The 25,415-nt window shown below is 51.7% G+C and overlaps 1 protein-coding gene across 1 annotated transcript in view; it reads left to right on the top strand.

Moving 5' to 3' along the window:
- LOC311223509 (uncharacterized protein) overlaps window positions 1-25,415 on the top strand; it is a gene marked incomplete at its 5' end in the record, with an annotated part of 47,221 nt that overhangs the window by 16,748 nt on the left and 5,058 nt on the right. Inside the window, one exon of the mRNA XM_084308293.1 lies at window positions 24,581-24,929. Coding sequence (XP_084164419.1) covers window positions 24,581-24,929 — 349 coding nt within the window. The remainder of the gene's footprint in view (window positions 1-24,580; window positions 24,930-25,415) is intronic.

The following is a 25,415-nucleotide window of genomic DNA, read 5'->3' as shown; positions in this document are numbered from 1 at the left end:
TGATGGATTTAACAGAATTATCCAATTCCATGGTGGTAGCTTTAGCTAACTTAACTATAAATCGAAATGAAAATACTCAGTCCTTGAATAAACCTGGCGCATTCTCTCTCTAAGCAAGAACCCGAGAAATGCGGCTATGGAAAAAAAACTGGCATCGCGTCGGCCAATCAGAGCGTCTCCACGAAAATGCGGCTATGGAAATTCTTCACGGAAGTTCACGCTGCTGGGCTAGACCGCTTCAAATTGCGCTCGGATTCCAACATAATAGTCATATTTCAACGCACAACGCCGTATGCACTGATTGGCTGTGACGGAGACAGCGATCAAACTGTGACGCGCACTCAGAGCGCGATCGCTTCTAGCCCTCGGGCGAGAAATACGAAAAAATTAAAAAAACGTCACTTCCTGCTCAAGAAAACGATGTTTTTTTAATTTAGATAATAACGTTATATTGTGCATTGGAAATACAAACATACTTAAAATGAGTAAATAGTATTCATTTTAAACATGTTTATATTATTTATAGGGCTATAAAACACAAAAACGAAAAAGTTTTATTGTCTTCTTCTCTGATTTAACAGCAGCTGGCCAGCAGGTGGGTCGGCGCCCTTGCGCCCACTAGTGGCGAGCCGCCACTGGTCTGTACCTAGTCAAGGATCTTCAGTCACAGTGCTCAGGTATTCTGCCACTGTGTACTCTCTGTTTAGGGCCAAATAGCATTTCAATTTCTTTCCAATGTGTCTCTCTCTCTGTACACTGTATATTGACTGTAGAACGGGAGCTCTCTCTCGCTCTCTCTCTTGCTATATGTTGACTGTATCATGCCCAGCCTCGGGCAGCGCTATTATTTACGAATATGTTGACTGTATGAAAAAAAATATATATATATTATATAATTTTTTTTTTTTTTTTACCTTTGGGGGGGGGGGGGGGGGGGGGGGGGGGCTCGCGTTTAAATCTCGCACAGGGCCTCGCATTTCTCCCAGGCGGCCCTGAAGATAAGATATTCCTTTATTGATCCCCTTGGGGAAATTCAGGCATCATAGCAGCATGGGGGAAGGGGGGGGGGGGTACAGGTAGTAAAAACAACACAAGCAGTGTAAACAAATAGGTCAATATAATTTACTATCTAACTAACTGAAAAATATATTCACAAAATTCACAGTGTCACATAAGGTGCAGTATGCATAAGGTAGTGTTATAATTTACTATCTACTGAAATATACATTGTTCACAGTATCACAGTATCCACTGAAATATACATTATTCACAGTATCACAGTATCCACATAAGGTTCAGTATGCCTAAGGTAGTGTTATTGTCCTCCTTGGGTTCCTATTAGTCCTAGGTCAATGTCTGGCAGCAGTCGCTGCCCCCTGTTGTGGAGCCTGATGGCCGCTGGTATGAAGGACTGTCCGAGGCGGTTAGTTGAGTGAGTGGGTGGCCAGTATGAAACACAGCTTTACTGAGAAACAACTTGACTCTTTGACAACACGAGTGATATAGGAAACAGGGCTATGGGCTATCCAAAGTTACTCTTTAAAGTACACAACCTCTACTGTCTCTATGAAAGTACATATCACTCTATAATTGGATTTGATCATTTTAGAGTAGACAAATGTCAGCACTCAGAAAAAATAAGTCATTCTTGCCTCAATACAAAAGTCAAGGCGCCCTTTTTCAGAATCTTTTACTGAAATATTTTGTAGTTATTTTCTGCCGGTTCACCAAAGCCATTGGCTTCCAGTGTATATGAAAATATGTCCTAAACAACACATAAAGTGAAGAAAGTCACCACATTACTAAAATACCAAGCTAACATCTTATGTGTCACTTGTTTTCTGAGAAGTTTTGCCATTGTGATATATTGTAACAATTCCTTTTCTTCTTTTTTTTTTCTTTGGCGGGATTAAGGCATAATAGAGCAACTTTTCAGGGGAATAAACTATAACTTTTCAGGAAGATAATTGCACCTCAGATGTTAGCATGACATTTTACTCAGATTAAGTGACTTTCATTGGTTTATGTGGTGTTTAAGACACATTTTCAGGAAACTCATGGCAATATTGAATTGGCAGAATATTTTTAAAAGATTATTCAGTAACGGTAAAAGGTTGACACGGCAAGAATGACTAAACCGCATGTCAAAAAAACTGGTATGGTCCTTTAATGGCTATTACAACTTGTTTTTTGTGAGTGCATTTTTTCAACTCTGAAGTTAGTTCCAGCATCTAAGGATATAAGGCTCGTGTTATTTCGTTTTCTTTTTTATTGTCAACATAGGGCTAGATCCACAAAGAATGGATGTGCAAAATAATAATATCAATAATAATAATATAATATCAAAGTCCCAATGTCCTCAATAATAATAATATAACATCAATGTCCCAAGTGCAATAGTGCTAGTGCAAATAAATAGTACAGTGTCCAGTTGAGCTAATGGATGGAGGGGGGGGGGGGGCGTTGGCTTGCAATGGATGGAATAGTGTATAGTGCAGCAATGCAAGTCCGGTTCACAGTTATTGTTGTAATGTAGAAGTGGGAGTTGTGAGGATTGGTTCATTCCCCGCCACACGCTCCGCTCCTTTAAGGTACTGTGTTGATTGATGCATTCCCCGCCACACGCTCCGCTCCTTTAAGGTGCTGTGTTGATTGGTGCATTCCCCTCCACACGCTTTTGGAGCAAGTATCAATTCCAGCGCGCACCTGTCATAGTTTTTTTATACTGGGACTTCCCTTCAATCGATGTCGGGTCGTTTTGGAATACAACTGCTTTTGCCTGCTTTTTCCCCGTTGCTGTGCCTCGTCTTCTTTCCCTCCAGGACTTTCTGTGGAGATCCGCTGATGAGAACCTTGTTCCCCGTTTGGAGCTGCGCCTCGTTTACCCGCTTTACGCGCTTGTGCTTGGGTGAGTTGGAACCAAACCCCTCTGGATTATTCTGTCTGTGTGTGTGACGAACACCGAAGATTATCATTTTTGCTTGCACTGGACTCAGTTGAAGTGTGTGTTTTGAAGAGACACTGAAGATATCATTTCTGTTTGCACTAAACTCAGCTAACTTGTGTGTTGTGGAGAACACTGAAGATTGTTACTGTTCATTGGTTCTGGACACAGCTAAGGGAGGAGGGAACCACACTGCCTCTGTGTTTCGTTGGACTGTTATTGATACCTCTCTCTCTCTCCGTTTTCCACCTCGAGTTAAAGCTGGGAGTATCTGCAGAGCCGCTACAACGTCAAATACCGATTCCCCACCGCTATCACCAGGAGGATCTGCAGAGCCGCAGAGAACTCTGCCGATGGCAGTCTCCCTTGTTGTTTCATAATTGTTACTTTACCCCTTTTGTGACTCTGTAAATAAATACACCCTAGTATTTGGCTAACTCTGAACTTCCTGTCTGTGCCGTGCGATTGAGGTCGGTTCAAACCCTAACATTACGACCCGACCATGACGACCTCAGCCGACACAGACAGGGTCAGAACAGCGTTGGCTTGCAATGGATGGAATAGTGTATAGTGCAGCAATGCAAGTCCGGTTCACAGTTATTGTTGTAATGTAGAAGTGGGAGTTGTGAGGATTGGTTCATTCCCCGCCACACGCTCCGCTCCTTTAAGGTACTGTGTTGATTGATGCATTCCCCGCCACACGCTCCGCTCCTTTAAGGTGCTGTGTTGATTGGTGCATTCCCCTCCACACGCTTTTGGAGCAAGTATCAATTCCAGCGCGCACCTGTCATAGTTTTTTTATACTGGGACTTCCCTTCAATCGATGTCGGGTCGTTTTGGAATACAACTGCTTTTGCCTGCTTTTTCCCCGTTGCTGTGCCTCGTCTTCTTTCCCTCCAGGACTTTCTGTGGAGATCCGCTGATGAGAACCTTGTTCCCCGTTTGGAGCTGCGCCTCGTTTACCCGCTTTACGCGCTTGTGCTTGGGTGAGTTGGAACCAAACCCCTCTGGATTATTCTGTCTGTGTGTGTGACGAACACCGAAGATTATCATTTTTGCTTGCACTGGACTCAGTTGAAGTGTGTGTTTTGAAGAGACACTGAAGATATCATTTCTGTTTGCACTAAACTCAGCTAACTTGTGTGTTGTGGAGAACACTGAAGATTGTTACTGTTCATTGGTTCTGGACACAGCTAAGGGAGGAGGGAACCACACTGCCTCTGTGTTTCGTTGGACTGTTATTGATACCTCTCTCTCTCTCCGTTTTCCACCTCGAGTTAAAGCTGGGAGTATCTGCAGAGCCGCTACAACGTCAAATACCGATTCCCCACCGCTATCACCAGGAGGATCTGCAGAGCCGCAGAGAACTCTGCCGATGGCAGTCTCCCTTGTTGTTTCATAATTGTTACTTTACCCCTTTTGTGACTCTGTAAATAAATACACCCTAGTATTTGGCTAACTCTGAACTTCCTGTCTGTGCCGTGCGATTGAGGTCGGTTCAAACCCTAACATTACGACCCGACCATGACGACCTCAGCCGACACAGACAGGGTCAGAACAGCGTTGGCGGTCCAGATTGAATTAACCAACGACCACAGCCTACAGCTAGGTGCGGCTGCGGCTGCTGTACAGGAGCTCCGAGACCAGGGCCCTCATTCATCAACGTGGACGTAGAAAATGTTCTATTTCCACACGTAAGCACAGAATTTAGAATGAGTGTACGCACGGAAATATTGGGATTCATCAACCGTGCGTACACAGGTCCTATGCTCCCCCGTGTTGATAAATACCACTTTGTTCTACCGTCAATGCTCGTGCATGATTATCCATATATGGTCATGAAACACCCCCCTTGGGATGTGAAATAATGGACTGACCCGAGCGGAACTCTGAGAAACTCCACGAGAGATTATTCACTGAGGCGCTGTCGAACCAAGAAGACACAACGCGTGTTATGGGATAAATAAAAGGCTGACTTGTACACGGTGATGTCAGATATCAACGGCTCCCTAAGACCATTGCTGCAATTCTGCCTGGACAGCTCAAAACACTAATAAAGACCGTTCGTTGACCACTGTTTGGCGTTGGTTGTGTGTCATTATAACCGTGCTGTAATATGAATGCCTTTATTAGTTGTGTTCGATTGGCTATAATATGATTTTTAGAGGCATCTAGATAGATGCCTCTAAAAATCATATACTATTAGGTAGCCTATATGAATTACATATAATAGCAGCCATAGCCTACATTATGCAACAGTAACTTGCGCATATATAACACACAGCCCTGCGAAGCCTGCATACAGTAAACGAACTTGACAGACGTCTACACGTACGGTGATGTCGTTTAATCTATTAACCATTGCTGCCTGGGCAGCGCAAACACTAATAAAGACCGTGCTGGAATATGACTGCCTTTTTCCGTTTTGTTTGATTAATACCCAGGGATTAAAGTTCTCCTCAATTTTATTCCAAATCGCGACGGATTTTCCGTCAATTCTCTACCTGCTGCATATGATTTCTAGAAGCATACACTCTATTTTGATGTCAGTATTGGGTAGCCTATATAAACAATAATACGAGAGCATATACAAGAACAATGAATATCACTGCCATGTATGATGTAGCCTGCCTTTCAATACATGAACTTGAATTCCATCATGTCTGTGTGCTGAGCTCAGTGAAGTTTCAACGGAGCGAGGTAATCTATTCTAATCAACAAATTGAAGTAGAAAGCATTCCGTTGTGGCCAATCTTATTTGGAAACATGACACAAAATAATAGTATATCGCTTTTTATTTGAAACAATATTTAATCGCGTTTGGAGGTGCGTTCTGCTTCTGCCCCCCGTGCCAAACAAGCAAGCCAACCTCTTGTTCCCGCATGAGCCCGTTATAATTACACACTACTGTCGCTATTTTACAATGAACTATAATCAATTACGGGTCATACAGAAGTTGAACACGCCAGTGTTGAAACTAATGCACGGAAGCTTATTTCCGCCTTGAAACTAATGCAGAACTGAGGAGCGCTTATGCCGTAGTAACGATGTTCTACCACTGGGCGTCAGCTAAGTGTGCTCCGAGCTGTGCGTAAATATAAGCACAGAGTCAAGTTCAAGTTGAAATTGATGAATCCCACTCTTTGCTTAGAAATGATCGTACGCACAGGTTAAGCACAAATCTGTGCGTAAGACACGTTGATGAATGAGGGCCCAGGTCCTGCCTATTCAGGAGTCCCTTGGCTCTCTGGCTAGCCTGCAGACAGCCCAGGGTAATCAGCAGACTAATATTCTCCACCAATTACAAGCGCTGAGTGAAGCCGTTAACACCTTGCTTGTAACCCCACCTACTACAGGAGCCTCGGCCGGAGCATCACCCGCAGCCGTGGCAGGCCCCGCGCCTCCCGATCCCGCACCTCGGGAGCCCCGTCTCTCCGAACCACGGTTGTTCAATGGTAACTTCGAGGATTGTGCCACATTCATCATGCAATGTGAGTTGGGTTTTCGTCATCAACCCAGCCGATTCACTTCAAGGGGAGCCCGAGTGGCTTACATGACTAACCTGCTCTCAGGCCGGGCAGCACAGTGGGTTACTGCCTCCTGGGCATTGGGGGCTGATTTCTGTTTTTCCTACCCAGACTTCGTGGCAGAGCTCCGCAGGATTTTCCACCACCCAGCCCGTGGCCAGGACCCTGGAGCTCGGTTGGGCACCTTCCGGCAGGGCAGTGGCGGGGTCACTGACTACGTGCTGGAGTTCAGACTGGCGGCAACGGAGAGCGGTTGGAACGATCAAGCGTTTAGTCTCACCTTCATGAGGGGGCTCAACGACGCTGTCAGGGACCAGCTCGCGACCCGTGAGGAACCTGAGTCCCTCGAGGACCTATTCAGCCTCGCCATTCGCATCGACGGACGCCTCCAGGAGAGAAGACGTGAGAGAACCCGACCGGGACCTCCAGAGGTTCCCCAGACCCCCCGTACTCGTGACGGTACAGCGGCCCGCCCTGCTCCCAACACAACTGGTGGTTCCTTCCCCTCCCGTTCGGTGCCCGGGGAGGAACCCATGCAGCTGGGACGTTCACATCTTAGCCAAGCTGAACGGGAGGCAAGGTTCAGGTCCGGCCTTTGCCTCTAATGCGGTCGGGATGGACACCGTATCTCCAACTGCCCCACCCGGCCAAAAGACCAGGCTCGCCGGGATCCCGGGAGATCCTGGTGAGCCGTTTTTCTCGTTCCCAGAGCCGTGCACCACCTAGCCGTCTGATGAGCGTCACCCTGGCCTGGGCGGACCAACGGGCCACGGTGGAGGCACTCATTGACTCGGGTGCTGACGAGAGTTTCCTAGACTTCGAGTTTGCTACCCGGGCCAACATTCCACTAGAGGACCTCGTGAGGCCATTGGAGGTGTTCGCATTGGACCAACACCGCCTGGCTGACATCACTCAACGCACCTGTCCTGTCCTGCTCACCATTGCTGGTAACCACGTTGAGAGACTCCAGTTTTTTATCACCAGATCCCCTCTTGTAGTAGTCCTGGGCCGGCCCTGGCTCGCGCTGCACGAGCCCCACATCGCCTGGTCCTCCGGTACCATCAGGGGGTGGAGCTCCTCCTGTCATGCACAGTGTCTTCAGGCGGCGTCCTGTCCCTCGCGGATCCCCGGAGATCCGTTTGTGAGCCGCCTCCGGACCTCTCGACCATACCCCCCGAGTACCACGACCTCGAGGAGGTTTTCAGTAAGTCCAGGGCTCAGGCCCTTCCGCCTCACCGGCCTTACGACTGTGCCATCGACCTCCACTCAGGGGCTCCCCTTCCCGGCAGCCGCCTCTACAGTCTGACCGTCCCTGAGAAGGCAGCGATGGATCAATATATCTCTGAGTCCTTGGAAGGAGGACTCATTCGGCCTTCCTCCTCCCCTGTGGCAGCCGGTTTCTTCTTTGTTGGGAAGAAGGATGGAGACCTTCGACCCTGCATCGACTATCGCCAGCTCAACGAGATCACCATTAAGAACAAGTACCCTCTTCCTCTCATGAACTCCACCTTCGAGCCTCTCACCCAGGCTACCGTCTTTACTAAGCTGGACCTCCGGAGTGCCTACCATCTGGTCCGTATCCGAGAGGGCGATGAGTGGAAGACCGCCTTCAAGACTCCCAGGGGCCACTACGAGTACCTGGTAATGCCGTTCGGCCTCACCAACGATCCGGCGGTATTCCAGGCGCTCATGAACGACGTCCTTCGTGACATGCTGGAGGAGTTTGTGGTGGAATACCTTGACGACATCCTCATTTTCTCCAAGACCCTCGAGGAACACATCCAGCATGTCCGCCGTGTGCTGGAGCGCCTCCTCCACAATCGGCTCTTCGTCAAGGCAGAGAAGTGCCGATTCCACTCCGACTCCGTCGATTACCTGGGCTTCATCGTGGAGAGAGGCTTGACCCGAGCTGACCCTCGCAAGATCTGGGCCGTGGAGGAGTGGCCGGAACCCACCTCTCGGAAGGAGTTACAGAGCTTCCTCGGGTTCGCCAACTTCTACCGAAGATTCATCCGGAACTACAGTCAGGTGGCGGAACCACTTACCAGGCTGACCTCTCCCGCCCTGCCGTTCGACTGGTCCCCAGCGGCGTGTGCTGCGTTCCGCTCCCTCAAGAAGAGGTTCACTTCCGCCCCGGTCTTGCTCCATCCAGACCCCAAGAGACAGTTCATCGTAGAGGTGGACGCCTCGGATACCGGACTAGGAGCTATCTTATCCCAGCGGTCGGCAACAGACCAGAAGGTACATCCGTGCGCCTTCTACTCGCGTCGTTTCCTCCCTGCCGAGAGGAACTACGACATCGGCAATCGGGAGCTGCTGGCGGTTGTGGCTGCCTTGGAGGAGTGGCGCCATTGGCTAGAGGGGGCCGAGGAGCCATTTACCATTTGGACGGACCACAAGAACCTGACGTACATCCGTGGTTCCAAGCGCCTCAATGGCCGGCAGGCAAGATGGGCCAGCTTCCTCAGTCGGTTCGACTTCTCACTGACGTTTCGCCCTGGTTCCCGCAACACGAAGGCCGACTCCCTGTCCCGGTTACACTCCAAGGGCGCTCCAACCACTGAGGACCCGACTCCCATCCTCCCAGAGGCCAGGGTGGTAGGAGTAGTCACCTTGGGCATCGAGGGGGTGGTAAGGCGTGCCCTACGCTTCCATCGTGCTCCAGGCAATGTACCGGTTCATCGTCTCTTCGTCCCCGACTCAGTCCGGTCCCGGGTCCTCCAGTGGGGCCATACCAGCCGGTTCGCCTGCCACCCAGGCGTTCATCGCACGTTCTCCTTCCTGGCTCGTCGATTCTGGTGGCCCACCATGAGGAACGACGTCAAGGAGTTCGTACTGGCCTGCGCAGTCTGCGCCCGCAGCAAGGCCTCCCACCAGGCACCCTCCGGGCTATTGCAGCCGCTTCCCATTCCGAGCCGCCCTTGGTCCCATGTGGCGTTGGACTTCGTCACGGGTCTTCCTTCGTCCCAGGGGAACACGTGCCTACTGACCGTGGTGGATCGGTTCAGCAAGGGGGTTCACCTCGTGGCCCTTCCCAAGCTTCCCTCGGCGGCCGAGATGGCGGACCTCCTGACACGCCACGTGTTTCGCCTCCATGGGTTTCCCCAGGACGTCGTCTCGGACCGGGGGCCCCAGTTCACTTCCCAGGTATGGCGGGCTTTTTGCAAGGGATTGGGGGCAACGGTCAGTCTTTCCTCTGGTTATCATCCCCAGACTAACGGACAAACGGAGAGGATGAACCAGAGCGTGGAGTCTGCTCTTCGGTGTGTGGCTGCCGAGAAACCCGCTTCTTGGAGCCGTTTCCTTCCCTGGGTCGAGTACTCCATCAACTCCATGGTCAGTTCCACCACCGGCCTCTCACCTTTTGAGGTATCCCTGGGCTACCAACCCCCTCTTTTCCCTGCACAGGAGTCGGAAGTGGCAGTTCCCTCCGTACAGGAGCATCTCGACCAGTGGCGTCGGGTCTGGGAGATCGCCAGGACTGCGCTGCTCCGGTCATCGGAGCGCACCAGTCGTGGGGCTGACCGGCGCCGGGTCCCTGCGCCGACGTACCACCCTGGGCAGAGGGTGTGGCTCTCCGCAAAGGACCTTCCGCTTCGGTCCTCGGCCAAGAAGCTCAACCCCCGGTTCGTCGGTCCTTTTGAGGTTCTGAAGGTGCTCAGTCCGGCGGCGGTGAGTCTTAAGCTTCCTGCGTCCATGCACATTCACCCCGTTTTCCATGTATCCCGGGTTAAGCCTGTCTCTCTCAGTCCCCTGATGCCTCCTGCTCCGGACCCGCCTCCTCCCGAGATGGTGGACGGACACCCCCAGTGGCAGGTCCGCCGGTTGATGGGCGTTCGACGGCGGGGTCAGGGGTTCCAGTACCTGGTGGACTGGGAGGGGTACGGCCCGGAGGAACGGAGCTGGGTCTCCCGCCAGCTCATCATGGACCCCGGCCTGATCACCGACTTCCATCGTGCTCACCCGAACGAGCCGGGTCGGGCTGGTCGCCGGGTGGCTCCCGTGGAGGGGGGGGTACTGTGAGGATTGGTTCATTCCCCGCCACACGCTCCGCTCCTTTAAGGTACTGTGTTGATTGATGCATTCCCCGCCACACGCTCCGCTCCTTTAAGGTGCTGTGTTGATTGGTGCATTCCCCGCCACACGCTTTTGGAGCAAGTATCAATTCCAGCGCGCACCTGTCATAGTTTTTGATTAGTGCCCCAGAGGCTTTTTATACTGGGACTTCCCTTCAATCGATGTCGGGTCGTTTTGGAATACAACTGCTTTTGCCTGCTTTTTCCCCGTTGCTGTGCCTCGTCTTCTTTCCCTCCAGGACTTTCTGTGGAGATCCGCTGATGAGAACCTTGTTCCCCGTTTGGAGCTGCGCCTCGTTTACCCGCTTTACGCGTTTGCGCTTGGGTGAGTTGGAACCAAACCCCTCTGGATTATTCTGTCTGTGTGTGTGACGAACACCGAAGATTATCATTTTTGCTTGCACTGGACTCAGTTGAAGTGTGTGTTTTGAAGAGACACTGAAGATATCATTTCTGTTGGCACTAAACTCAGCTAACTTGTGTGTTGTGGAGAACACTGAAGATTGTTACTGTTCATTGGTTCTGGACACAGCTAAGGAAGGAGGGAACCACACTGCCTCTGTGTTTCGTTGGACTGTTATTGATACCTCTCTCTCTCTCCGTTTTCCACCTCGAGTTAAAGCTGGGAGTATCTGCAGAGCCGCTACAACGTCAAATACCGATTCCCCACCGCTATCACCAGGAGGATCTGCAGAGCCGCAGAGAACTCTGCCGATGGCAGTCTCCCTTGTTGTTTCATAATTGTTACTTTACCCCTTTTGTGACTCTGTAAATAAATACGCCCTAGTATTTGTCTAACTCTGAACTTCCTGTCTGTGCCGTGCGATTGAGGTCGGTTCAAACCCTAACAGGGAGTTATGTCACCGGGGGTTGGGGATGGGGGGTGCGAGGGCCGAGGGGGGTGCGGGCGGCAAGTTGATGATCGTTGAGCAGCCTGATAGCCCGTGGATAGAGGCTGTTGGTTCAGTCTGGTAGTACCGGACTGGATGGATCTGTACCTTCGACCAGAGGGCAGCAGTTGAAAAAGATGGTGTGCTGGGTGGTACTGGTCCTGTAGGATGTTATTCACACGACGTAGGCAGCGGGAGGTGAAGACTGTGGAGATATCTGGAAGGCTAGCTCCAGTGACCCTCCTCGCAGCCTTGACCACTCTGTGGAGGGCCTCCTTCTCTGCCCTGGGCAGCTGGAGAACCACACCAGTAGTCCGTATGTGAGCACACTCTCTACTGCGCAGTGGTAGAAGTTAGTCATCAGAAACTTACATTTTGAAACCCTCTCCACCTCCTCACTTCCAATGAGGAGTGGAGAGTGGCTGAGGTCACCAGTCCTGCGGAAATCGATGATAATTTCCTTGGTCTTCGTGGGGTTAAGAGCAAGGGTATGACTACCTCACCACTCCACTCCACTAGTCGTTCGACCTCCCTCCTGTATGAGGTCTCATCATTTCCTTTGATGAGGCCAAGTACTGTTGTGTCGTCTGCAAATTTAACTATGAGGTTAGATGGAGAGGAGGAGCAACAGTCGTGGGTGAAAAGAGTGTAGCGAAGTGGGCTGAGCACACACCCTGCCCTGAGGGGCCCCGGTGCTAATGGGCAGGGTGGGGGATATGTGCTTGCCAATCCTGACATGTTGTGTGCGATTTGTAAGAAAGTCCAAGATCCAATTGCATAAAGTGGTGTTCAGTCCGAGTTTGTGTAGTTTACTGTGAAGCTTGGTGGGTAGAATAGTATTGAAAGCTGAACTAAAGTCAACAAAAAGGAGTCTTCCATATGTGTGCCATGTGCTCTAGATGTTCCAGCAGAGTGTGTAACACAATGGCAATAGCATCCTCTGTTGACCGTACGGTTATGTATATAACCATAGTTATTAGTGCTGTCAGGCGATTAAAAAAATGTATCTAATTAATTACAGGATTTGTAATTAATTAATCTAATTAATGGCATTTTAATCACATAACCATTTTATGCCTGATATTCTATATTCTATAATCATATTTCAAATGGCATGTGTCCGGATGGCAGAATTCAGTACTGTATCTACAAAACCTTCTGTTTAATCATCTTCCATCTATTAATTTGCTTAGATTTGTCAGGTCTGGTCAATTTGAGCATGGTGTTATTCACAGTCAAAGATAAAAAATTGGTTCATTACAATTTACTCAAAATAAAATTTTCATTCAATCAATCACAGCGCAGATTGATTGATTGAATGAAAATGTTATTAACAGATTGCAAAATGGGTACAATACATACGGCTCAATACACACAATTGTTAAGGGGATGCAGACCAGAGAAAGACTTTCGTCTTGTTTACATCAGGGTCCCCCATTTTCAATTAATAATGAATTGTAAGTAAGGGTGCAACTTGCACCGTGCAATCCATTCTTTGTGGATCTAGCCCACAGTATTTCTGACACTGGGAATACATTCCCTGAGATTCATAGATGTCCCTAGAATCAGATACCAAGAACATGCAAATGGACCATATTAAAAAAAAATCTGTAAATGTGTATTCTACATTCTTACGGAATGAATGAGATACAAAAAAAAGATTATTATTATTATTTTTTTTTTATTAATTTTGAGTACATTTTCATAACGCGATAATTTGCTGTGTAATCAATTAATCTAATTAACGTGATAAACTGACAGCCCTAATAGTTATATGAGTATAGTGACGCTCTGCGTCATACTGTAATACTCTTCAATATCAGTATTAGCACTGAATAAATGTTCACATGCACCTTTACACACCTCATCTGTCTGGCCACACCCCCATCCGCTCCTCTATATAAGCAGGGGTGTGGCCATACTAACAGCTCCTTCCCAAGTCTTTCACCACAATGGCAAGACCACGAGGTCCTCAGTGAGTCCGACGCAGAGCGTCACTATACTCATATAACTATGGTTATATACATAACCGTACGTTATATATCGTATAGCTCCGCTCTGCGTCATACTGTAATACAGGAGCTAAGCAGAGCGAAGGCTCGACAAATGTACCCGCTGAGGCCCCCCACAACCATCAGAACTGGGGAGGACCAGAGCCCCCGGACCCCCCTAGCAGAGGACGGGAGGGTATCGGATCCGACTGTGCGAAGAGGAGTTTAGCAACTCAACGCACAGGGTGAGCAGACCGTGGGACTTACCCACGACTACACAAACGCGCAACCCACATGCCACTAGGGAACGAACGGACAGGAACAGACCCGTTACAACCCCTAATATTACAGGGTCAAGAGCAAAAGCCCAACCCTGTGGCAAGGCCGTAGCAGCGGAGCGCGAAGGAGGACCCAGACCCAGGAAGGGACTGGACCCCCCCGGAAAAGGGGGCCTGGAGAGGCCAACGCCGCCGCAGCATCGAGACCCCACCAGGCGGTCACTAGTGACACCACCCCCCACATCGCCAGCGTATTCGGAGAGGGCCCATCCAAGAGCAGGCCCTTCCCCCCTACAGCCCGCCACCCGAAGCACTCAAGAGGCTACACCCACAGCGGGACCAGGCAGTGTACTGGGGAGACGACCCCCAAAAGAGGTTGATCCCTCAATCCAGGCAACAGGCCACTCAACCTGAGCCTGGAGCACTGCGGACTAGACAGGCGCCAAAGGGGTCTGCAGAAACAGCACCCCGGTGGAAGGGGCGTATGCTGGCATGCTGTTCACCATGTTGCAGCCTCCACAAAAAAAAACTCGACTCTCTAGAGGGGCCGAGGCAGAGAAGGCTGACATGATTGGCAGACGTCATGAAAGGTGCGGGGGCACACTCACAGGTAGACGGGGCCAAACCCGGCCTACCCCGAGAGTTGACTCCGCTACCAACACACCAGGGAACCAACCACCCCCTTGGTTCTAACATGAGGCGGTTGTTCCTATAACCCCCCAAGAAAAAACTCCAAAACACAACTGCTGGTATACACCGGCTATACCGCACTACAAGTGTTTCAATTTTCAAGAAGGGGTTTTTAACCCAGGCCAACAGGTCGACGAAAACTATTTCGAACCCGGGCCCGGCGGACCGGGACGTACACAGGGATGCCAGAGGAGTTCTACAAGAACCACCTCAACAGCCCCCTCCCAGCCCTGCCTAAGCAGGAGAAGAGAGGGGTGAAAAAGAATGGAGAAGGACCAGGCTCCTTCAGCACAGCGCAAGGTACAACACAACATGGACAAAGCAACAGTGAGGGGTAACACGTAGTAACATAACCACGAACATCTCCATAACGTCAAACCCTGCAACGCCCGGGCCGACCCGGCATTTTCCCCCCCGAAAAAAGCACAAGTCCCTCAGGGTACCAGAACAGCAGATCTGCGCCCCGGCAGACAACGGGTTAATGACAGGTTATGTATATAACCTAGTTATATGAGTACTGGCTAAGCGTCCCGCTCTTAAGCCATACCGAGATATACCTCATCTCATGTACCTAGTGTACTCCATCAACGAATAAACCAATACACCCAGCACCTGCCAGGCCCCGCCCTACTGCCCTACTATATAGTACTAGGCGTGGCCACCACTCACTCTTCCTCGGAAAATCGTTTCCAAAGAAAAGTTTCCCCAAGGGAACTCAGGGCACGCTAAGAGCGGGACGCTTAGCCAGTACTCATATAACTTATATTGACGTCGTTATATATTCGTACTGGCATCGCGTCCCGCTCTGAAGCCATACCGAGATATGGGGTAGAGCGGACGCGAGGCCCGACAAATGTACCCCCTGAGGACCCGTAAGCCCACATCAGGGGGGAGGGGAGTCCCGTCACCCCACCCTTCCTAATGAAGAGGGGACGACAGTCAACTCCATCCGAGTGCGAACAAGAGGGAACTAGAACCTCTTGAACGCACAGCACAGGCGGAACCACATGTGACACAACACATTGTGGCCCACACCCACACACTCCTGCTACCCTACCAAAGGACGGGAAGCAGGAGAGGCCACAGACCTCAGAACCGCCTGGGAGACAGAACCCCCGGTCATGTCCATGAGGTAAAACCTTACGAAGGGACCCGGTGAGGACCATGAAGCCGCAGCACAGATGTCCTCCACCGACGCCCCACCCAGGAGAGCAGCAGAGGCCGCCACCCCACGAGTGGAGTGCGCCCTGACGCCCCCAGGGGGAGCCAGCCCGGCCAACGTAAAGCAAAGGGCAATGCCCTCGCACAACCAATGGGACAGGCGCTGTTTCGACAGTGCCTTACCAGCACGAGAGCCACCGTAACAGACAAAGAGCTGATCGGTAGCCCTGAGGCCCTGAGTACGGCTGAGGTAAACCCCCTAGCGTGAGGAGGCGGATGAAACGCCTGAACCATAATATCTCTGGAGCGGAAAGCACTCCGGATATTTTTAGGCACGAAGGCTGGATTAGGCCGCAGAGTGGCACCGCTATCGGAACGAAAAGACATGCACTCTGGCCGTACCGAGAGAGCACAAAGCACACCCATGCGTTTTAGCGGAGGTGATGGCCAGCAAGAACGCAGTCTTGAACGACAGCCGTTCCAACAGCGCTTGCTCAAGAGGCTCAAACGGGGCCAAGGACAACCGACCGAGGACCAATTGAAAATCCCAGCTCGGAGCCAAAGAGCGTTTCACCGGCTTAAGGCGTCGAACGCCAAGCAGGAAACGCTTCACAAGAGGGTGGCCTTACACCACTCTTAGAAAATATGCCACCTACCCGCGTAACCCGCGATAGTGGAGGGAGCATGCGCGTTCCGGATGGTACCAACCACAGAAGGATCCATCCTCTCCAGACTCACCCTCTCACCAGCCAACCCACCAGCAGCTGGCCCAGCACAGGGAACTAACACAGAGACCCGTGCGCTTGAGAGAGGGCCCGCGATGACCAAGGACAGGCCATGACGGGATACCAAGAGCTGGATCAGGACCGGGAACCACACAGCTGCGCCCCGGTCCGGCGCAATCAGGATCAAGGACCTGCGCTCCTCAACGTACCCGCCCCAACAACTGACCTAACAGATGTATGGGGGAAAGAATCCCGTCAGTGTGAGGACCGCCCGCGACATTACACCTGTACCCACATTCACCCTGCCGGGGATGTGGAGAGCCCTCAGGCTGCGCAGATGGAGAACGCCCATAGCCAGCCGCCCGCCACCCGGTGCAGACGGGGGGAGCGTACTCCTCCCTGTCTGTCGATATACGACACTGACGTCGTATTGTCCGTCCTGACTTGCCTCTCACCGGGTCTATTTCCATACTGGAAAGAACCACCTCCGTAACCTCCTCCTGGGGTGAAGAGAAGGCCAAGAGGGACCACGGAATGAGCAGATGCCCTCATACCAAGCAGGCCTATCACGGACAGCGCCGTAACCGTCCTAGGACGGAACCTCCCAAGCGTGTCGCAACACGCTCTGAGAGGGATGCCCATAGCACTCCACCCGTTGACTGGGAAGAGGAGTACTCTACTTCCAGTCTACAGCAACCCCAGGCTGGTAGGAAACCTGCCTGGCATGAGACCTGACGATCCACCTTGACCGCCAAGGACCAGAACGTCGGCAGGGCAGAATACACTTCGTAACCCCTGACGACGCAGAGGCCCCAGTGCGGCCTCCACGCACTTGGTGAAGATGCGGGGAGCCAGAGAAAAGCCGAACGGCAGCCCCTGGTACTCATACGCTAACCCTGCAAAGGAAGCATAGGTAAGCCCTAGGACGGAAGATCGGGGATGCGAACACGCATCCTACAGGTCTATGGAGGAGAACCAGACCCCCACCTGACAGTGTTCAACAGGTAGGAGACGATCCAAAAAATGCCGAACCTTCCCATGGGACAGGTCCAACATGGGTCTGACGCCCCCCCCCCCCCCCCCCCCCCCCCTCCCGATTTCTCAGGCACCAGAGAACACCGGGAGGAAAACGCCACGACGATGGCTTGCTTTGTCCACAGAGATCGAATCTCGTCGACCAGAGCTGTCACTGCTGGTGACCCTGACAATAGGGTCTGTACCAAACCCGAAAACGGGTGGGGTTGTGTAAATACAAGTCCCCGCCTCAGCGTTCTCTCCATCCACCTCGACATATGGTACTGCTGTAGCCATATGTGATGACACTCCCAACGCACCCACCGCCATGTGGCGCAGGTCCGCTAGGAACTGTAGATAGGCAGCCCGGTCCCACCCGCTGTGCGTAGCCAACCCTGGACCCGTGCGAGCAGAGCGTTCCGTGTCGGGACATCTGACCCTGACACTACCCACGAGGCAATCGCACCCAAGGGGGGACCCCGACAGAAAGGGCCGGTTTGATACGGGGGAAGCTGACATCAGTTCTAGGTGACAAAAGCTCCCCCACTGAACACCCCTCCAGAACATGCTGAGGAGTTGTTCTGCAGCCGGACATGCAAGGTGTGAGGCCCCCATGGGTTCCTACACACCGTAGCCCTGCAGTGATATTACTACCACCCAAATCACACGCGCCTGCGAGACCATTGCCAATCTTTCAGGAGTGGGAGGCACCAACATGATACCTGGCCTGGCGAAGGCGAGGTCGGGGTAGCCCGCACTGTGTGCCTCAAAAAGGTTTCGAGCCCCCCTACTGACAACACTTATAGTTGACAGACGTAACACCAGGCTCAACCAACACAGCTTATGGTGTGGGAGCCGCTTGACAGCACAACATTCTCACGGACAGACCCAGGCTCAGCCATCAACTGGGTGTCAGCCCCTGTCCCCATGAGAAGCGAAAAGTGGGGCCGCACGAGCTTCAACGAAGGCACGCGGCCCGCAGCCAAAGGAAACAATCAGAGCCCCTTTTCCGCTGGTGTTGGGGGAGGGAGTGATCGGAGAGCGGGCTGCTCGCGGCAGGACGGCGACGGCTTGTATATTTCAAGCCGAGCTCATCCAACATGGCCGATCTCTCGGCCGCCAAGGCTGTCGACCTTGTTCAACGCCCAGGATACCTCTGGCAGGGGAAAACATGGCCGCCTGTCGAGGGCCTCGTCATCGCCGCTGACGAGGCCGTGCTCTCTCTTCTTCTGGCTGCGCGTGTGAGGCGGTGTGGGGCCTAGGACAAATACCGCCCGCACTCCAGCGGAACACCAAAATCCTCTGCGGAGAGGGGAGCACTGAGCGGTTATAGCTTGCGGCTAGGTCAAAGCTAATAACATCAACAACCTCGCGCGATGTGTTGACGTCGGCTGGCCCTCAAGGCCCCGCCACCAGACACCATTTTTTGATAGAAAAAACAGCAATTCGAACACAGTTACTAATCGCTGCCAATTCCATACCGTGGCGGTACAGGCTTTAGCAGCCCACCAGCCACTCGCCGGGCGGACCCACCTCATGGCGTCGGCCGGGCGGGGCACTGTTTCAACATGTCAAAAGCAAAGGACTGATGCTAACACGGAGCACCAGTGGTGGTTGCAACCAGCAACCTCCACTGTGGTGTGCACCATGAAGGGGTTAATGAATAAATGAACTAACAACACGAATATACTGTAGAATGGGCAAGCCCATGCACACAATGTTAAGGGGATGCGGACCAGAGAGAACCAGTCCTGCATTCATTCATAATATTCACAACAGCACACCAGCCCTAGACCTCAGCCCATTTACCCATGAAGGTAAACAAAGCCCCCCCCCGCAATACTCCCCCAGTAGACACCGATTGACCGTCAGCATGAATGGTTGAGAGGAGGGAAGACTGTAGTATAGACAGACATTCCCGTAGCAGAGAGACAGAACAGAAACAGTAGCCCAATATAGCATAGCGTTCGACGCTAATGTGGACAGAAAAACAGTCAGCTGAGCCACAACACTGGCCGCCGTTAAATTCCATCCTGCAGCAGTATAGCTCTCATCAGTCCATACTGCCACCCGCCGGGCCGACTCGCTCTCAAGCATCGGCTTCCGGGTGGGACACCGTCCAACCCCGCCGGGGCATAGGATCGATGCTACCTGGCTACCTAGCCACGGCACACCCGCCCTGCACCCTGTTGTCAACCCATTTACCCGTAAAAAGGGTCAAATAGGACTCAGCAAAACCCGCCACATTAGCTACCGACTGACCTTCATCAATGAACCGGTTAAGAGGAGGGAAAAGCGGCAACATCCCACGGCGGGGGACATTAGAACAGCTGACCCAGCATTTCAGCATTAGCATTAGCATTAACGTTAGCATTAGTGTTTAGCAACACACTCCAGGATCGCTTGGAAACCGTCCACTTCAGGGGAACGTTCACCAAACCATCCCGCCCCTGGCGCCGACACACAACTCGGTTGTGTAACAAAACAACCAGCATTACTAACACTAGCATCAATGCCTGATGACACAGGGCCTACCTGTGTGCGAGCCGGCTCGATAGCCAACCTCGCACGCTGTCCCTCGATCTGCTGCCACAAGACGAGGGAACATCAGAATAGACCCGACGTGTCGTTGGAACATACCCCGAAGATTCCAGGGGTAAGCAAATCTCCGTAAGCACTCAATATTATCTAAACTTTTCATATCAACTAGTTGCATAGGGTGTCATGCATCTGCTATGATGGAAACGAAAATAGAGGAAGAGTGTGTGGTGGCCACGCCTAGTACTATATAGTACGGCAGTAGGGCGGGGCCTGGCAGGTGCTGGGTGTATTGGTTTATTCGTTGATGGAGTACACTAGGTACATGAGATGAGGTATATCTCGGTATGGCTTAAGAGCGGGACGCGATGCCAGTACGAATATATAACTCACCTGGTCCGGCGCGACCAGAATCAGTCCTGTGCCCTAATCACGCCGCCATCCCCAGTCCCAGGAGGGGGGTAGGTACGCGTGTCGATCCAAAACATTATAGAGGGCGCCACCCAGACGGTCCCCTTTGTACCGCGCCCGGTGGCCCACCCCAAGGGCGTGAGACCCCTCTACCAATGCTTTGATCTATTCTGTTAACATCCCCCAGATATGAACGAGAATTCGTCGTGACAAGCCTAGTACACTGGCGCTCGGAAGAGACAAACTCCATCCCAGTTGCCCCATAAAAACGCTGTTTCAATGATGAGCAACCAAGGCGCGCAAGCCCATGCGTGGTTCCTATCAGAAGCACCCAGGGCCAGCACTATGTACACGTCGAGACCCAAAACATATCAATGGACATTCTAACAAGAACCCAGATACCGTTCCTCCACGCCGCCTGGGAGAACGACAAGAAGCCGCTTTTTTCACACAAAAAAATACGGACATGGGTCCCATACGACGCGGCTGAGGGAAAACAACACCCCGTCAACCATGCTCCATAAAAGGGCGGTTAGGTGGCGTAGCGGAGATTGCGTTCGTCACCAACCCCGGAGCTGTGAGCTGGATTCGCCTGTTCGAATCCAGCTCACAGCTCCGGGGTTGTCACCAGCTTGGCTGGCCGTTCACACTAATACAATTGGCAGTATTAGAGGGTGGGAGAAGCTGGCGGGGTGGGTCCGGGTCGTTGTAAACAGCGACTCCTACAGTTCGGTCGGGGCGCCTGCTAAGCGCGGATAGGACCTGAGTGGGATAGTGTGATCCTTCCACACGCTACGCCCTCTCGGGGAGGATCCGCGCTGCCAGGTGAAAAGAAGCGGTTGATTGGCTGGACGTGTGTCGGAGGAAGCACGTGATAGCCTCCACTCTCCCAGATGATCTGACTGTGGGGGGTAAGTGCGCAGCGACCAGGAAGGGGATTGGGAATTGGCATACGACTAACATTGGGATGGGAGAAAATCGGAGGAAAAATGGAGGGGGAAAAAGATAAAAAAAAAAAAAAAAACCATGCTCCATAAAAGAGGGGACGGGGAGCAACGTACCCTATGACGGGGGGAATCCCATGACTCAACCGACCATTACAGGCGAGGAGTCAGGGAATTCCCTAAACAATACCCCGTCAACTTGCTCCATAAAGGAGGGGACAGGAACCCCCAGAGAGACTTCCCACGTGAGCAATAAATTGAAAAGTTTATGTAACATTGAGCCACGTGACCAAAGGCTCAAGATACATATATACCGAGCGTAGCAGAACTCTTGAGTTCCTATGCACCGCAACACCAACTTGACAATAACAGAGAACCACACATGGGTCCTGTAAAGAACTCACGGAAGTCGGCAACCAATAGAAACGCGTCCAGTGACGTATTCTATGGCGGGGGGAATCCCATGAGTCAACCGACCATTACAGGCGAGGAGTCAGGGAATTCCCTCCCCCCCCCCCCCCCCCCCTCCCTACCCCGTGCCGCGCCGACCAATCAGCGAGGTAGGGCTGAATGATAGAGGGCCCAACCCCCCGACCAATCAGAAAAGAGGGAAGGAGGGGTTTATCCGGTCACCCCCTCATGATCCCACACCCCATATACGATAGTAAACAAGCCACGATGATACCTATTAGTGGTCTGCAAGGGCCTTGAAATTAGGCCCGTGCCCAGCCCGAGCCCATGACATTCAGGCCCTGCCCGAAAATAAGCCTGACTGTAATGCAACATTTGAAGCCCTAGCCCGAGTGAAAGCCTGAAAAATATATATATATATTAGACTTAAAAAGTTATTTTTTATTTGTATTTGTTTTAAATATTCGAAACACTGTTTATATATTAACTTAATAAATAAACAAAAACGAAAATGTTCAATAGGTCTACCTAAATAACGCATATCACGCTGAAAACTAACAAGCATTATAGGCCTATATAGCCTGTTTCGCGAATGCCTTCTATTTCCATTTCCCAGCATGCGTGTTACTGAACACGGTGCCTCGTCACAATCAGTCCAAAAACTTCTGTCACGAGTACAGAGGTACTGGCAGACACAGACTAAAACATTAATGTCATCATGACACAAAAGTATACAGAAAAAACTCGACCACAGCAGCCAATTATAATATAAAATAAATCAGGACTCACCACGCTGTTGACATCAGCAACAAATGTCTGGCGTTGAATAACGTTAACAAAACTTCGCCAACCAGCTGCTACATCCAAGAACAAATTAAAACGTTCGCCAACTGGCTATATTCCAACTTCAAACAACAATTGAAGTTATTGAACCACTTCGGTCTGCTCTTCATTTGTCCACCATCCACCGTTGATGTCCTTCAGCACTGTTCTACTGTCCTCGAATTGTCCCTGCGGCATAGGCGGCGGGTATATAAGGCACGGGGAGGCAATGCCGACCCAGTCTGTGCATTATTATAGGCAGCCTAGGCTACAATATTGTGTGTGTGGGCTGCTGCAGCCCGGTGGTGACAATACGCAAGGGTCGGCCAACCAAGGTGTCAATGGCAGTAGGTGTGGTGGCCGTTAACATTCCAGACTGCAGGCAGTAACCAATCACGCCGCATCATCAAACTAACCGATGCCAGTTTGGTCTTCAAAACCCTCCATGGTCTAGCCCCACCCCCACTTTCCGATTTTTCACCTCCAGGTTAGGTTAGGCGTGTAGTCTTTTACCAACAAACTTGCAGTTCCGCGTTCGGGTTCAGAACTGTTGTACCGGGTGACTTGGCTGTTCCATTAAGGACAAGTACATTTAGCAAAGCAGCCCTCTCCGTGAGAGCTGCCAAGACCTGGAACTCCATTCCAAGTTACATGCCGCCTGGGCATAACACGGATCACCTGAGACCGAGGGCATGATGAGACTGAGTCAGAGTTAATCAAACCTTGGAAACTTTTTAGAGCTACTATGTACATTGTTTTCAAAGCATGATGAGATCCAAATTACGGAAAATGTTTCCTTCATTGCCGTCGGCACCGCAACTTGTGAACGGTCTTTCCCAATGAGGCGCATCCGAAACTGGCTAATGAAGAACAACAATATGCGCCAGGAGAGACGGTCAACTCTGAGTCTGCTTCACATTGAAAGTGATCTCACAGACAAACTTAAAGCAGAAAAGATCATTGATGTGCGAAATGTCGAATTTTTTTGTTGCATTAAGGTAAGACAATGGTTAATATTGGATGCCTTCATTTGAACAATTCATTTGCACTATATGAAATGAGTGGGGCTCGCTGTAGTAGCCTAGTAGTGTGTGTATTGTATGACATCAGAACCTGGACAGCACCGTTTGCGTGCAAGCAAAAAAGAAAAAGGGAACATTTTGCGCACTACTCGCGATTCCCATACCATATATAGCCTACCCTAATGTCCAGCTCACCCGCCGCCTAGGCCCTGCGGTAATTACATTCCAAATGTTTTCCATTCGGCCGAGCCCGAATAATTTATTTAAAAACAAAGCCCTACCCAGCTCAAACCCGTCGGGTCGGGTAGGGCCCCCGTCGAGCTCAGGCAAGGCTGCAGTGCACTAATACCTATGTAGCCAGCATGCTAATGGAACAGCGTATATCCTAACAGGATAAGCTAACCCAACGCACGCTAGCCACAGACGACAACACGTCTGCGAACAGGGTTTATAACAAGGCCGAGGTTTATGTGTGAACACGACACCCGTGTTTCATGTTTCAAGAAAAAAACACAGAAGATCGAGAGAGAGGGTCTATAAGACCGTGGTACAAGCTACACACACAAGTACTTCTGCAGGCCAACACTCGTGTGTTGTGGCTCAATGCCACTGTTTCAAATGTAACAGAACACACAACCCCCTCAGACAACGGTACATTTTTACCACTATAGGAAGAAACATATTTCTTCAGGACGAGGAAAGAAAAAGCCTTTCGACCGAGTGTTAGCTACAGGTCTTGCTAAGCACATATAGCGACCAGCTAAAGACTAAAAAGTCCTGCTCTCCTATCAACCCCGCAACTTAGGCGAGGGTTCTACACATTGTATCCCCAACATATGCAGTGAATAAACACACAGTTTGTAACAAAAAATAGTCCCTCCTAGGAGGGACCTTTTATTATTGTAACAAAAATTCATATTTGGGGTGGGGAAGGGAACAGGGGTAAACAGGGGGGGGGGGAGTCACTTAGCGGCGCCTGCCGCAAACAGCTTGGTGTTTGCCCCCACGGGGAACAGGCCCGGAGGAACGGTACTGGGGTGCCTGGTCACGACGATCCCTACCGTCACCTCTGGGCGTGGGTCGGCTGGCTGCGGTGGTCGAGGCACCCTCTCTCCTCCTGGCCTTCTTGGCCAAAGGTCCAGCAGTGGTGGCGGTGGTGGCGGTGGCGACGGTCGCGGGTCCCCGACGACGTGGCCTCTGTCAAACCTCACCGGCAACATCGGGTGGGGGAAAATGGGGCTGGAGCACTGCATGCTCCTCCTCCATGCCCCTGCAAGCAGCCGTCATCAGCTGCATTGCCGACCCGAAGAGCCCAGCATCGGAGAGGGGGGCCGTGAGCAAGGGAAGTCTTTTCCGCTCCGGCACCCATGCTTGTTCCAGCCAAAGGTGGTGCTGGGTTACAGTGGCCAGGGCGCGTACTTTCCCGGCGGCAATTGTCTGCAGCTGTATCAGGTGCAGGATGGCTCCAGCCGCCTGGGCGTGAAGGTACTGATGGTGTTCGTCAAACACCGCACCGCCCGCCATCATCCCTGACATGAAGCGCGCCAGCTGCGCGATGTTGGATGTCGCAGCTAGGCTCCGAGTCGAGGCGATGAATGACTGGTCACTCCAGTTGGCCAACTGCCTAGCCGATTTCCCTTGGGGAACCGGCTTCCGCAACGGCTCCCACACCACCTCAGGACAAAGGAGAGACGCCATCGGGCTATCAAGCCGAGGCACCCCTTCCTTCAGTCCCTCGATCAAACCCACCACCCGCGTGACTTGCACGTAGGCAGGGGTAAGGCCGCCATTAGGCACGCCATTAGCGGCTGCGGCTGCCGCCATGAGCTCCGGGAACAAGGCACGCAATTCCCCATGCGCACCTTCCTCCACGCAGCCTGCGTCCCTCACGTACGGGAGGCTGCCACTCATTATGGTGCCACCATCCGATGCGGTTGATAGCAGGGCATCCCGTTGCCGAGTCGGAGGTTC

This window comes from Notolepis coatsorum (assembly GCF_963971535.1).
Source record: "Notolepis coatsorum genome assembly, chromosome: 1".
NCBI lineage: Eukaryota > Metazoa > Chordata > Actinopteri > Aulopiformes > Paralepididae > Notolepis > Notolepis coatsorum.
This window is presented reverse-complemented; position numbering and strand designations above follow the sequence as displayed.